Consider the following 14,437-nt stretch of genomic DNA (forward strand, 5'->3'; position numbering starts at 1 on the left):
TAAGTGGAAAAATGTGTTTAAGGCTGTGGATGAACTGACCTGTCCTCAAATCACAGCTTAACAGCACTTAAGAGAACAAGGTTCCTGTGGTAGATCTTACCAGCAGTACTGAGCCAGGTCCTGGCATCCTCTGTTGTGAATAGTCCCTCCTCTAACTCCCTGAAGAAGCGCTTGAGTGTAGTGGAGACGTCGTCCACCTGGTGCTCTCCTTCCCTCAGACGGAGACTGCGAGCATCCTGACGGAATCTCTCACACAGCGCTGCCACCCGGGAATTCACACCACTTTTTCGATAGATCCCCTCTGATGTCAAGCCTGGTAAGAAAAATATCATGTTACAGGAAATTTACATATGGGAATGATTCCATGTGGGAAAAGGTCTGAAATACACATTAACCTCCTAAGACCCGTGCTTTTGTTTGGAATGCAATTTTAGTTTCTCCCACTTATTTGGGATTAGCAGGACCTGAGAAGTTTAAAAATCATCCTTGTCTTCAAACAGGGCTTCCTTTGTTTTTTCACCAAAAAATGCAGTCCACCACATATCTCTAAAAGGTTACGTTTCTGCAGAAAATCCTCACAGAAAGAAATGGTACCAGTCATTGAGGGAAATATGGTGGAAAAGCATCCAAAAAATTTCTAAGAATTCCCGGGAGAATGACAAAAGAAAACCTATGGAAATTTCCCTCAAACTTCCAATGAAACTCTCAAAAATATACAAACATATCTTCAAGATTTCCATAAAGTATTTGAATATTTTGAAGCAAATCCACCAAAATAAATCTTAAAAAATTTCAAACAATTATCATGAAAATTCTGGAAAATATTAATGAACATTACCCAAAATTTCAAAGCTAGTTCCCCTAAAAGTTCTTGTCAATTTCCAAAATTTACAAATACATCCACCAAAATTCTATGAAAATAAGAGAAAATTTCCCCAAAATACCCAAACAAATTCCCTGAAATTACCATAAAGAATCTCTAAAATTAAAAAAAAGTGCTATCTTACAAAGTTCCTAATTAAATTCCCAAAATTTTACAAATAATTTCCCAAAGGTTCCAAGAAAATACAAAAATTTTCAAAGTAAATTCCCCCCATAAGTGCAAATCTAATCACCCAAAATACATTTACAAAATTTACATAAAAATACCAGAACATTTCTAAAAAAAAATCCTCAAATAGTCTAAAATTAATTTCCCAAATTCCCATAAAATGCAGAAAACATCCTAAGCAAATTTCCTCCAAAACTTCCCATGAAACTCTCTAAAACATACGAACATATCCTCAAAATTTCCATAAAAATCGTGAATATTGAAGCAACTTCCCCCATATATCCAAACAAATTTAAAAATTGTCCCTGCAAATTTCAAAGCAAATTCTACCAGTTCAAGAAAATTACCTTAATGTAAGTGAAATTCCTGATAATGATCTAAAAATAATTCCAATAGCATTATAATAATTATAATTATAACTATGTTGCAGGAAAGCTCAACCGTAATGTCCTCATATTTGAATGCAGGGTCTTAGGAGGTTCATGCAAAATCAAAGAATTCTTATAAAACAGTTAAACAGATGGTAAGCTCAATCATTTTGTTTTTAACAGATTTTTAAGAAATAAATTACAAAATAAATGTATGTGCCCTGGATGTGGAATGTGCTTCACTGATGCAGTACAAATTCTGTCCACTAGATGGCCTCTTCTTATCTGAAATGTGTGTTAGTTGTCAGGAGACAGAAACCCAAGGCTAATGACCCGTATTTCCTCATACATCTCCAAACATCAAAGGTCCACAATTAGTTTCCAAAGTTTGTTCAATGGTTTGAAATATCCCACACTACATTACAACATAAAGGATGATTACATCAGATGTTGTGTCACAATAAATGACCACTATATTACAAGAAGGCAGACAGTTCCTCTATGGTTTTCAGGAAAGCTGACAAAAGGGATAAAGATTACAGCCATTAAAACAGAAAATATCAGCATAATGAGGGAGTAAGACACATAGCCGTATCACACATAAAAACAGAGAGCATACAGACAGCAGAAGCAAAAGTAGCAATGAAAGGACAAAAATGGAGAAGATCAAAGTGAAGAAGTGAGTGAAAGAAGCCAGGTCAGCTGTTTGAGGTGGGAGGAAGACAAAGAATGAGGAATGAGGATAAAAAGGGCAAACACAAGAGAGGGAAAGCGAGGCAGCAAGTAGCAAAATGAGAAACGGAGGTGGAACAGAGTGGTTTTGTTGTCTTGTGGTCTGCTGTGTCTTGTAAGTCATACAAGGACATAAATACAGAGAGTTCAAGGTGTGCACACAGAGTAACAGCATGGAAGATTCTTACAGCAAGTGTCGCCTGTATATGAAAATGTCTGCTATACAGATGCATGCATACATACATGTATGAGGTAGAGGTAAGCAGAGCAGATTAAGGCCTGTGTGTGTATTTCTTTTTAATAAAAACCACGTTATAAAGAGAACCCTCATCAAACTCTAAATATGCCATTGTCTCTCTCACCACACTGTGTAATGTAGTCGATGCAGCTGTGTACTATGACAGGGATGTCTGTCTCTGTCAGCTGCTGCTGGCTCAGAGTGTCTCCCCCGCTCCCTGCAGCAGCCTGGATGGCGCCGCACCAGCCAGCAAAGTCTAACTTCCTCTCTCCTTCAATGTACAGAGTTCTTTATAAAGAAAGATCAAAAAAGGGACAAAATCATTCAACAAGGGGAGAACAGATGGCAAAAAGGAGCATGAAAGTGAGGAGAAACATGCAGAAATATAATCATATCATGTTTAAAGGATTATATTTTAAAAAGAAAAGGCTTTTTATATTATCAACTCAATAAAGTTTACAGTGGCTCTACTCTTTAAAAACATGATCAACTTTAGCACTGATGCAAATATTATTTTCAGGGTTGTCCCGATCAGCAGTTTTGGCCTCCAATCCTGATCCGATTTTTTTATATTGAATATCTGCCGGTACTGGGTCCTGATCCAATACTCATAATTATCTAGATAAAAGTTTCAATTGTTTTTGTTTGCAAAAATAACTGAAGGAAACTGATTAACTACTAGATATCTCAGACTTATTCCATTTAACTCAGTACAGCCATCACTGTTGTAAAACCCATAAAATCACAGTTCTGCTCAGCTGTATGTTCTGTTGTAAAAGGGGTCAAAACAGCTGACAGACCTGAGCAGCCAAAAAAAGTGAACTCAAATAACCTCAGCTCCACTTAGAGGTGATGAAAGCAGAGTCAATAGTCACAATAACAAATTAATTCGATAAATTAATTTGAAATATTATAGTTCCACTTAGAAGTGCTAATTAACTTGACTACATTAGTCACAAGAAAACCTGAATTCAAAAAATTAATTAAAAACATCCTGACTCCACGTTAAAGTGGTGTAAACAGTTTAACTTGAATAGGATCAAAAACAAATGAATTATACAGATCAAAACAACAACTATCAAAATGTAGCAGCTTAATCTGAGACATGAACCAAAACATCAACACTGCATATAACCCAAACATCAAATACAAGGCACTATTGTTATTACAGTGCAATTTTAAAATGCAACTGGAGCTGCTACATCACTTTTTCCTCCTTCACTTTAATTTCTTTACCCACTGTTACTTTAAAATGAAGTGAAGGTTCTTGTTTAGGAAAACCAGCATTCTCAATGGCCTGCTTTACATGCTCTACTGTGTGAGACCCACGCAACTGCCGTGCATGTAATACTGCACACTTTAATTCAAAGGTGGAGGACTGTGCAGTGAGACTCAGCAGTGACATGGGGCAAACACCAGAGCTCTAAACGTCTGTAGTGAAGCTAACGGTAGTGATGTTGCTTTTTAAATTCTCTAGTATGCTGTCTCATACTTTGTTGTACAGCTCCGGTAAGGCAGTGTCAGTAATGTAATGTCGAGACGGAAGGGCATAGTGTGGGTCCAAAAGCAGAGGAAGACGACAAAAACTCAAATTCTCCACCACGGAGATAGGACAGTCCAAAGCAATGAATTCCACCACTTTTTCTGTTATCTTTTTTGCCTTATCGCTCTCTCGAGGGTACTTGCCGGTTCTCTTAAAGTCCAGAAGACGTTGCTTCGGTGAAGCTGCCTGTTGCTATGGTGAAGTCAATGTATTCCGCTGTATGTTTAGTTTGGAGATGATGGATCAAATTTGTAGAGTTAAATGCAGCTCTGCTGCTACCACCTCGTGAAACGGTCATGTTACAGATGCTGCAAGTGGCCACTGGACTGTTTTCACTCTCACATTTGACGTTTTTCCACACCACTGACATTTCAAACACACAAGGAATGCTAATGTTGCTGCTACTATTGGTGTGTTACAGTCTGGCGTAAATTGTGCTCTGTCTACAACAGCTGATGTAAATGATGGGCTGGGCTGATCGGATCAAATTGCCGATCTCTGATTAATTAAAAATGCTTATATCGGCTCCGATCCGATACACATGATCAGGGTCGGGACAACCCTGATTATTTTATCTTTTTTCTTTCTGTATGAACTATTAATCTCTTCTCTCACCTGCCTTTCTCCACCAGAACCAGCACCTCATTGTCTTGTTGAATAGCTTTAAAAAAAATATATTGAATAATTATATTTCAAATTTGCATGTATATTTGTACTTCATTTCCAAATGAATTTTAGTAGTAAATGTACATCCATGTGTTAGTGTTTTTATGTCCCACTCACAGAGTTCATTGAGTTTACGGAGGTGGATCTCCTCTCCTTGGCTATCAGCCAAGTAGACATGAAGCGTGGAGCCCACCAAAGCAAACCAGCCGACCTTGGATGTTTGTAGGTTCAAACCGTCTTTACACTTCAGCCGCCCGATCCGCTCAAAGCCTAACCTCAGTAATGGCTCTGCAGATGCTGGGATGAAGGTCTGCAGATAAAAAGAAAGTAGTATTGCTTTGTAATTCACACAGTGAAGTTTTCTCACTCTTTTGAGGAGTTTTTAACCACTTTAGTCCGTTTATTGCAAAACTCTGTAATAACCAAAAATGAGTTATGGAAGATTAAAGATCCTGCAGTGGTTACGCTATTGGCATTCATACCTCTAGAAATGGTCATTTCAATAAAAGCAGTGAATTTGTCTTTATCCAGCTCATCCAGGATTACCTGGGTGTTGTATTACTATCTGCAAAAGTGACACATCCACATCCATGTGGAGAACATAGTTTGCTGCACAAAGAAGGGACTCTGTGCTTCAACAGTTAAAAACTCGTGTATCTCAGAACAGGAAAAGGTAATCACAGCATGAAGGCAAACTCAAATTCACAATTTTTCATATGGTGCAAACTCACTGACATTCAGACACAGCAGGTGTCTACCTTGGAGGGAACAGAGAATGACATATGTACAGCAACTTTAAACAGACAGCCCACACAAAACTTAAAGTCTTTTACTAGTAGGAAATATCTGATACATCTTTAATAGAACACATATGATTCCATGCAATGCATCACAAACATCACAAAAATCAAGACCAATTCATTTCCTTGTTTAGACCATATTGATCAATGGTGTTGACTGAAAATTAATAATAATGTCATCGCCTCTTGATAATGGGCGGATTTTCAATCTCGATCCCCCAAATTTATAGGAAGGCTACAAAGCTGTCTGTATTTTGCTCAATTATTCAATATTTATTCTATCTTTATACTGTGGTATCATATGAGCTATAAGATTAATTTATATGCCCAAAATATGAGGGCAGACACTCTCCAGTCAGTTGGTGGATTGATGAGCTTTCATTCAACCAAGATCCTGCTGGTGTGTCAGTTATGCATCTGTGTGTGTGTGAGAAGGAAGTGGCATGAAAGTGCAGCTGACTGATTGAGAAACGCATAGCAAAAGATCCAGGTAGATTGGGCCACAAAGTGATGTAGAATATGTTATCTCCTGATTGTTTCACAGCAGTTGCGCTGTAAATAACTTGGAAATAACACATCTTAAACTCCACACAAAGAAGAATAATGTTTGTATTGAAGTTGCGCTGCTGAGTGTCTCTGCTCTTTCTGCCCTCTGTCAAAGCATCAATGCCTGTGACCTGTTTATTCAGCCATCGTAAGTACTAGTATTAAGTCCTTTTATCATCTCATTAAAATGTAGCCTACACTTCAGTTGTTAGGGTCTGTTACAGACAGACAGAGAGCAGAAGAGAGAAAAGACAATGTCTTCTGGTTATCGAGTCCCGACCAGCAGACTTTTCTTGGTTTTCACCTCCATATATAAATACTGTATACGGTCTGATATGTGCGTAAACATTACAATTATCTAAGGTTATTTTGTAGAGAGACTTTTTGTTAATCCTCCTCTTCACAGTGATGTTCTAGTTTGAGTGGAGCGTTTTTAAATGCTTTTATTGGTCCGCTGGACGATGTGCTGTCAGCTGCTGAATAAAGTCAGTGCGATTATTGTTGTCTTTGTCCACTGTTGTATTTTACTGGGCAACAAAGTGTTCCTAAACAGGACACTTTTATCTGGGCATATTCAGGCTGTTGCTGACGTTTGCTGTGGTTGTGTGGTTCTGTGGTTGCCAGGACATTGTGACAGTGAGTTGCGCTCTGGTGTTCTGTGTATGAGCTTCGTTCCACATGTATTCATTTGGTACACGTCTGTACCGTACCGAGAGGCCCGTACCGAATGGGTACGCTCCGAATACGCGTACTTTTACACCCCTACTAGCTTTTAAAAGCAGATCCAAGAAAGTTTTTTTTTTTTCACACCACGACATCATGCAGCTGACATTTTATCTCAGCTATGAAGGCTGCAACTCTAAAGGAAAATAAGTAAGACAGGAAAAAAGTCAGCATTAGCCAAACCCTGTCCTGACCGCTCAGCAACACTTTCCAAATAAGCGCAGCTGGGACTGCAAACCTTCCACTCAACAGAGCTCTCCACTGTTATTAAAAAAAGATGACTTTTTCAGATCCTCTACCTGAAAATAAAAGACCACTTGATAAAAAGAAGGAGAATCTGTCTTTACACGTTTAATAATGTTTTGATTACCTTTGCAATAGACTTGACCCATTCCTTGTGGCTTTCTGGGTCATCAGTGCCAAACAGGTAGAGACGCTCTGACTCTGAGTAGAGTTCAAAGGTGTGGTCATACCTGAGGGTTAGAGTGAGAGAGAGGGATCAAGAGGAAGTGAGATGGAGGCAATAATAAAAGCAGTGTTTTAGATGTTTTTGATTCTGTACCAAAAGGAAAAAAACTTCTTTATGTGTTCACGTGTGTGTGCATACCCATGTCTCTCAGGAACGTCCACAGCCAAACAGACTATTTCTGTTGCCTTCAGAGCTCCATTAGGATTTGAGTTCTTGTCACTTTCATAGTAGCTGAAGGTGCCATCATTGAGTGTGCACCAGCGGCGACTGAATTCTACACCGAGGAACACATTGGTATTTAGCAATCAGAACAGTACAATTGCCTTCTATAGATATGTTTTCTACATTTTGCTTAAGAACAGCATGACTTTGTGCTTAAAAATGCCTTAAAATACACAATCTATTTAACTGTTGTGAAGCTTAACAAACCCTCTTTGGACTTGCGCTCGTTGACAGCCCGAGCCATGGATGCAGTCTTGAACAGGAATCCATTGTGCGAAACACAAGGTTGTGGTAAATAATGAAGCGCTTCCATGTCCCCGCCCACCTCTGACCTCGGCAGCTCTGCAGGAGGTTTAAACAAAGTCACGTAATCTTTATTTGCAAGACTTAATGTAAAAGCTGCCATCTATTAGGAGTGTAATGCTTTTGACACAGTTAATGGGAAAGTTACGAATGCCCTCAACACTCCTCAGTGTGGCAGGAATGTTTTTGGTTATGTAACATTTAGAAATATCATTATTGGTGGAAAGAAAATGTCTCTGGAACAGCAGCTGTACAGCCAAGACACCCTTTGGGATATCTATTCAAGTTTATACCCAAGTACTGACAGAGCTTAAATTTGAGCTCTTTTGGATCTTTGTGTAGAGTTTACATGGATGAAACCAGATAAAGATCTAGATCTGTCACCCTTAACAGCTGTGAGATTTCATGTGATCCTGAGCATGCAGATTCATACTCTACCTGTGTTAAGATTGTGGCTAATTAGTTCAGCCTGTAAAGGTTGTGAGTGTGCGTTGGCCAGGGACTGAGGGGAGGGCCAACTTGCCATACCAGTTGAACAATTTACATCGGCACCGCAGAAAATCAGGCTCAGCGTCTCAAGAACATCACTGCACTGCACATTTATACAGAGAGCCTAGGGAGATAAGAAGAAAGTCAAAACATGAATGGTTCAATGTACAAAAAGATAAGTGCTAAGCACTTCAAGAATATAATTTTATAACATTTGTAATACAACTGGATTTATATTAAGCACTTGCGTCTGGGGTGGGTTTAGTTGCAAAACCAGCAGAAAAAAAACAGCAATGAATCCAAACAGACAATAAAGAGATGAGTTTGTACTCTGGTCCTGCAGATGCTGACCTGGCCTTAACCGGGGCGTGTGATCCTGTGTTGGCTTTGATACAGAGGAAACAGCTGAGATCAAACTCAGTGTGTGAGTATATGCTTACTAAAATGAACCAGAACCACAGTGGAACCAGTTTTCTGAAGCAGGTACCCATCAGCACTGCTCTACCCTCACTTAGCGGAAATGATGCAGTGAGTTTTCTGTTATTGTTGAAACACTAAAACACTGAACTATCCAAAAACTTCAGCAATTATTTGGGGATTTGTAAGGCCAGTGGAGCTCATTTCAATGATAACAGGGTGTTCTCAAGCATTCTAAGTCTTGTGCCAGTTGCTGAGTCCCCTTTGAATCCACTTTATGCTCATTTAATAAGAGAGCAACATGTAGCCATTTTCATTGGACATGCAGTGAACTATTGTTTATTCCAGATGTGCACTAGAGAAGTGGACTCTGAACTATGGTTAAAGGTGGGGGTGGTTTGATCAGCTTTAGCTATTCTTTGATTAGAGCTGAATGTATTTCACATTTGATTGATTTCTACCTTGTAATTAAGTTGTTTTTATTAGGTTCTTCTCTCTGCTCTCTCTTAACATTCAGCACATTGTGCTGGTTTCCATTACATCCACGTGAACAACTTTTGAATGTGCAAAATGAAGCACTAACAACAAAGGCAACAATTCAAGCAGATCTGCTGGGAAGTGAAAAACAGAATCAAAACCCAACTGCTTATTAAAAGCTGAAAACACAGGTACTAACATCAAAAATCTAACCACAGTCACAACGTAAAGCCTCGGTTTAAGTTCAAAGAACTCAATAATCATCTTCTTTAACAGATTTCTGATTTTAATGACAACCATGTGTGATCAATTCTGATTTGTTGGTTTGAAAGGGATAAAAATACGGCATTGTCTTCCAGTCTTCCTGGCTAAACTCTGCAAGCTGCTCTTGCAACCCTTCTCCACCCCAGCTCCTCCTTTATTCTGCTTCTGACTTAATCACTGCCATTCTACCATCATTCTGTTGTGCCTGTTTCATGCTTTCCACACAGGCTCGTGGAAGGGCAGGCAGGCATAACTAACAGCATAAATGCCACTTAACAACTAAAGAATTATTTATAGCCTCAAATCGTGTGTTTCTTGACAAAGTCGTCCTCAATGAACTGAAAGTTATGAAGTTTTGTCCACATACAGTAAATGCAAAGAAAAGAGGAAGAAGGAGGGGGCAGAATAGGAAAGATGTTATGACTGAGAAAAGGAGGATGCAGTGTTTTTACAGCTGACGAGCACATCTCAGACCTTTACTGTGTGTAGTTACACACACAGTACACACACCAGCGTCTGTCTTCTGTTAAAACCAATAAGCTCTTCTGGATCTGACTGAGAAATTCCACAGCACTCTGTCACACATGCAGACAGAACCCCTCCTCCATTTAAGCCCTATGAACACATTTACACACAAACAAACCAATTAACAAAGATTAAAATTGCACAAGAGACCCCTACACAGAGACACAGAGAGAAAAGCTTCATTTTTCTGTCTCATCACCACTGATGACATCCAGACAAAAAGTTTGTAGACGGCTGTCTAGAGACAGAGTATCCCAAACACTCCAATAATCTCATCATATGGGTTATAGAAGTTTACCTTAGAGCTGGTCTGAGAGTGTTTATCACAGCTGCTTTCTAAGTATTTCAGATGTTACACTACTGTGGCAGATATAAATAAGCCTATCATTATTCGCATAGCGTAAATTTAAAATAAATGTTATGTCAAGACACCAAACAAAAAGAGCAGGTCCAGACCATACTCAAAGTTACAGTGTTAAGGAAAAGTTGTCTTTTAACAGGCAGAAACGTCAATGGCTTACATCTATCTATTATGGCTATCCTGCCAGAATAAATGGGAATCTGTCATCTTAGTGGAGTGCCAAATTCTTTTGAATTTGCTTTTTTGTTTGAGAACATGAGTTTCTGAGTTGTACCTTAGTGCTAGTCTCTCAAGAGTAAAGAGTAATTCTCAGCATATCTGCAGGACTATTAACAGACTAGTCCATCAGAGAGGGACTTATGTTAAAAAGAGAGCTATAGCACTGTCAGACAAACTTCTAGTGAGCCTGCTTTTGTTTAGTGGAGTCAAGTCTTGAAGGAGGAAGTTCAACACGAGGAATTCATCTGATAAAAGATTTTCTGGAAAAGCTGTTCAGTTACTGATTTCAAGGCCATATGCAAGAACAAGGTCCAGGGATGATTAAAATGATATGCAGGTTTGTTTACACCCTGGGTGGAGTCAACAGAGTTTAACTAGAAAAGCACTCAGAGATCACAGACCTCCACCATTAGCCCTATCTCCCAATAGTTAAGAATCCTTTAAAAATATTCCTGGATCTAGACAGTGATCCAAATCACTCTCAAAATCTAATTTGCCAATTACTCCCTCATCGGTGGGGTGTAGACACGGTGAGGCAAAGTATTGGCTTTGCTACGTGTGGACTGTCATGGCGGAAGCACCCATGGTCTCATCGGACGACTGAAAGTCATGGCAGAGGGTGAATATTTCTCTATTCCTCCCAGCATTGTGAGTATTCTCGCTACAATTCGCTGTCTTTGTCTCTGTTATGCTCCGACTTGTCTCCTCGACCAGGGGTGCATCTTTCAAACTCTATGAACTCCAAAACTATGAATAGAAACGTACCAAAAACATGCTGCTGTGATTGAAGTTACTCATGTCTGCCATCTCCTGGTGTAAAGTGGTAACAGCGAAGACCTCTGCCATTAGCCTTATCTCCCAATATTAAAGAATCCTTTAAAAAAATTCCTGGATCCAGATGGTGATCCGGATCAGTCCCAAAATCTAATCAGTTCTTCCTTATGCCATTTCTGACATTTCCTGAAAATTTCATGAAAATCTGTCCATGATTTTTTGAGTTATGTTGCTAACAAACAAACAAACAAACGAACAAACCCACCTGATCACATACCCTCCTTGGCGTAGGTAATAATGACATGACAAATAATGTTTGAGAATGTTAAAGCAGTAACAAAGACATTTGCTCGCACAGATTAAAAAGTACCACGTCTGCAAAAGGCCAATAGTCTGTTTTCCTCAACAGACTCTGTAAATGTTTACTATACATTTCAACACAGCTGATCATTATTAGAATATACACCGTGTCCCAAAAGTTCGTGCACCAAAGAAAAAGTCAACTCAGAGTGTGAATACTCAACAGAATGCATTTATTCCAAAGCCGGTGTATCCCCCCCTGCATCTTAATCACAGCCCTTAGCCTTTGAGATATAGAATGCAATAATTTCTTCCGAACCGAAGGCTCAATGTTGCCCTACTCCCTCACAGCCCTTGCATTGAGCTGCTTTATAGTGGTAGGAGGTGGGCTGTGGAACACCCAACTGTTCAGAATACCCCAGCAGTTTTCAATCGGGTTGAGGTCTGGGGAGTTGGGTGGCCATTCCTCTTTGTGCAGAAAGCCAGAAAGCCACTCAGAACAGCATGCAGTTTAGACAGCTCTGAAGCTGACATCACCCCCAGACCATGCAATGGGCGCTGAACTTGACTTATTCAGATGGTGGCACTCTCTTTCGATTATCAGTGTTGATGCAGTCGTTTTGGCTTTTGGGAGATGGACATAAGTAGAGTGGGCACTCATTAGAGAAAACCTAGTTTTCCCAGTCTCTTGGGGTCATTTTGGCATACTTCCTTGCAAAAGCCAGCCACTTCTCCTTTTGCTGTTTGGTAAGGCAAGGAATCCACTGTCTTCTTCATTCTCTGAGACCCAGTTTCTTGGTCAGAAAACAATGGATGGTACTTTTTGAGACTGCTTTCCCAAGATTCTTTAGTCTTTGACTTAGTTTGAGGCAGGATTGGTGTCTCTTTCCCTTGGCCTATTTAAATGAGGTCCTTGGCTCTCGAACTCAGGACGGAGGGGCGACCTGCACAGGGTTTGTCTTTAACGGACTCACAACTCTGGTGTCTCTGCCACCACTTCTTCATCCATTGTATGCTTCCGCCAAGGTCCTGAGCTACCTCCCTGCAAGTTTTCCCTGCCCTGCGCAGGGCAATGGCTTGAGCGTGGACCTGAGGCTCTGGAAGAGCAGCCTTTCCAGATTGATATTTGGCCATCTAGACAGCGCTACCAAAAAGGTACTCTCAGTGACATGCTCCTTGGTCAACTAAGAAGTTTATAGGCCTCTCACAACCAGATGCACTAATTGAACAACCTCACAACATCTGGCTGACCAAATGCAACCCATTTTGGAGTGAGACCCACAAACATGTTGCCCATTGGGGTGCATTAACTTTTGGGACACGGTGTAGGAAGTAAAAGGTTGGGAAAAAGCCTCCATTAAATCTGTGAAGTGGGAGTCTATCCGCAGTAAAAACAAGGGGTGAAACAAGTCCAACTGGAGAAGAAACAGAGAGGCGAGAGAGTTCAGAAGCTTTAAGATTAAAAGAGTTTGAATACCTACAACATGAAAGACCAGTAGAAAAAGTACACAAGTGCCAGTGAGTTGGCACACGATCTTGGAAAACTGGATCAATGGGGAAACCATGTGCTTGACAGAGTGCTGATCCCCGGACATTTTCTATCTTCACCTTTTTCTGCTTGAGTTTGCCATTGCTTTTTCACTTCCTTAGAAACAATTAACTTATGTTCTCTTAAGTTTCCCACCTTGTTCTTTTGGGACCTTTTCCTTTATTTTCCCCCCCTCATGAAAATTGATGACTGAAATCATGTTTTTTTAGGGCTTTCAGAAAAAAAAAATCAACTTAGAAAAACTAAGTGTACCCTGAAATTTGGAGAAACTAGACACAATGATACACTACAAATAAAAACATAGGGTAAGCCTGTTTTATAAAATTGCAGCTATGAGAGAAAATGACTGCCCATCTGCTGGCTCCTATTTTATCCACTTTAACAATCCCATTGACCTGTTTAGCTTACAGCCTATGATAACAGCCAGAAAAGTCAATACTTCAGGTCAATCCCTGCAGGCCAGTATCAGCCACTGTGCTGCAGGCCACTTCAAATCCTAGTGTACTATAATTTGACAAAAAATGAAACAGGTAATAAACAAACAATTAGAAGCAGCCAAACACAGATCACTGCGATTCCTAACTCTAAAAAACATCTTTGTTACAACACAAATGGATAAAAAAAAAAGCCCACCAATGTTAAATGAAGTTCATAATCCTGTATCAAATAGCCAACGGTGTGTCCTCTGACTGAAACAACTGGACCAATCAGGAGCAAGATGAATGAGGAAAAGGATTTGATGACTTTAGAAGACTTCACACCCTCCAAAATCTGCTGCCTATGAAACAGAGAGTAATGTAACAAAGAGAGAAAGAGGAGAGAGGGGAATTCAAGAATCTTTCCCAGTTTTCCCTAGAGAAGAAGGAGGAGGAGAGATGGAGAGATTTTATCTGGGTGTGTCAAAAATCTCCGCTCTCCATCTGGCCTCCGCTGTTATATGGGACAGAAGTGGAGGAAAAGAAATAAATGAGGGGCACAGAAGAAAGAAAATATTGTGAAAGGAAGATGAAAGTGTTTCAGTGAAGCCCATTAATCAGTGACTGATTGTACTTAGCTACAAACTTAGCACTATACAACCAGACCCCCTACAGACATGCAAACACATACACAGCAAAGTCTGCTTTGTCCATTTAAGCCAAAACTGAACCTCCAATCAATGACACACCCACATTTATATATGTGTGTAAGCACGGCTGTATATTAAATCCAGATGAGAAGAGCGGTTATCCACATATGTTCCAGCATTACCTCACCAGAAACGGTTTAAAGCAAGAGAGAGGGAAGGAGAGATGGAGGTGAAAATCCAGACAGATGAAGAGGAGAAGAATGAAAAGACATATGGAAAAAGAGAAAGGGAAGGAAAAGAAAACACTTTGATATAAATGGGACATCAGCTCATTC

General features: G+C 39.8%; 1 protein-coding gene across 6 annotated transcripts in view; it reads right to left on the reverse strand.

The window, feature by feature from the left end:
* Positions 1–14,437, reverse strand: part of LOC121526889 (arf-GAP with Rho-GAP domain, ANK repeat and PH domain-containing protein 1-like) — a 70,092-nt gene that overhangs the window by 14,954 nt on the left and 40,701 nt on the right. For all 6 annotated transcript variants that reach the window (XM_041813573.1, XM_041813572.1, XM_041813569.1 and 3 more), the window contains exons 14-21: positions 8,100–8,274; positions 7,566–7,700; positions 7,275–7,410; positions 7,038–7,140; positions 4,716–4,908; positions 4,548–4,593; positions 2,514–2,677; positions 101–313 (exon numbers count right to left, since the gene is read on the reverse strand). In XM_041813573.1, coding sequence (XP_041669507.1) covers positions 101–313; positions 2,514–2,677; positions 4,548–4,593; positions 4,716–4,908; positions 7,038–7,140; positions 7,275–7,410; positions 7,566–7,700; positions 8,100–8,274 — 1,165 coding nt within the window. The remainder of the gene's footprint in view (positions 1–100; positions 314–2,513; positions 2,678–4,547; positions 4,594–4,715; positions 4,909–7,037; positions 7,141–7,274; positions 7,411–7,565; positions 7,701–8,099; positions 8,275–14,437) is intronic.

Source organism: Cheilinus undulatus, linkage group 2 (genome assembly GCF_018320785.1).
Source record: "Cheilinus undulatus linkage group 2, ASM1832078v1, whole genome shotgun sequence".
NCBI classification, from domain to species: domain Eukaryota; kingdom Metazoa; phylum Chordata; class Actinopteri; order Labriformes; family Labridae; genus Cheilinus; species Cheilinus undulatus.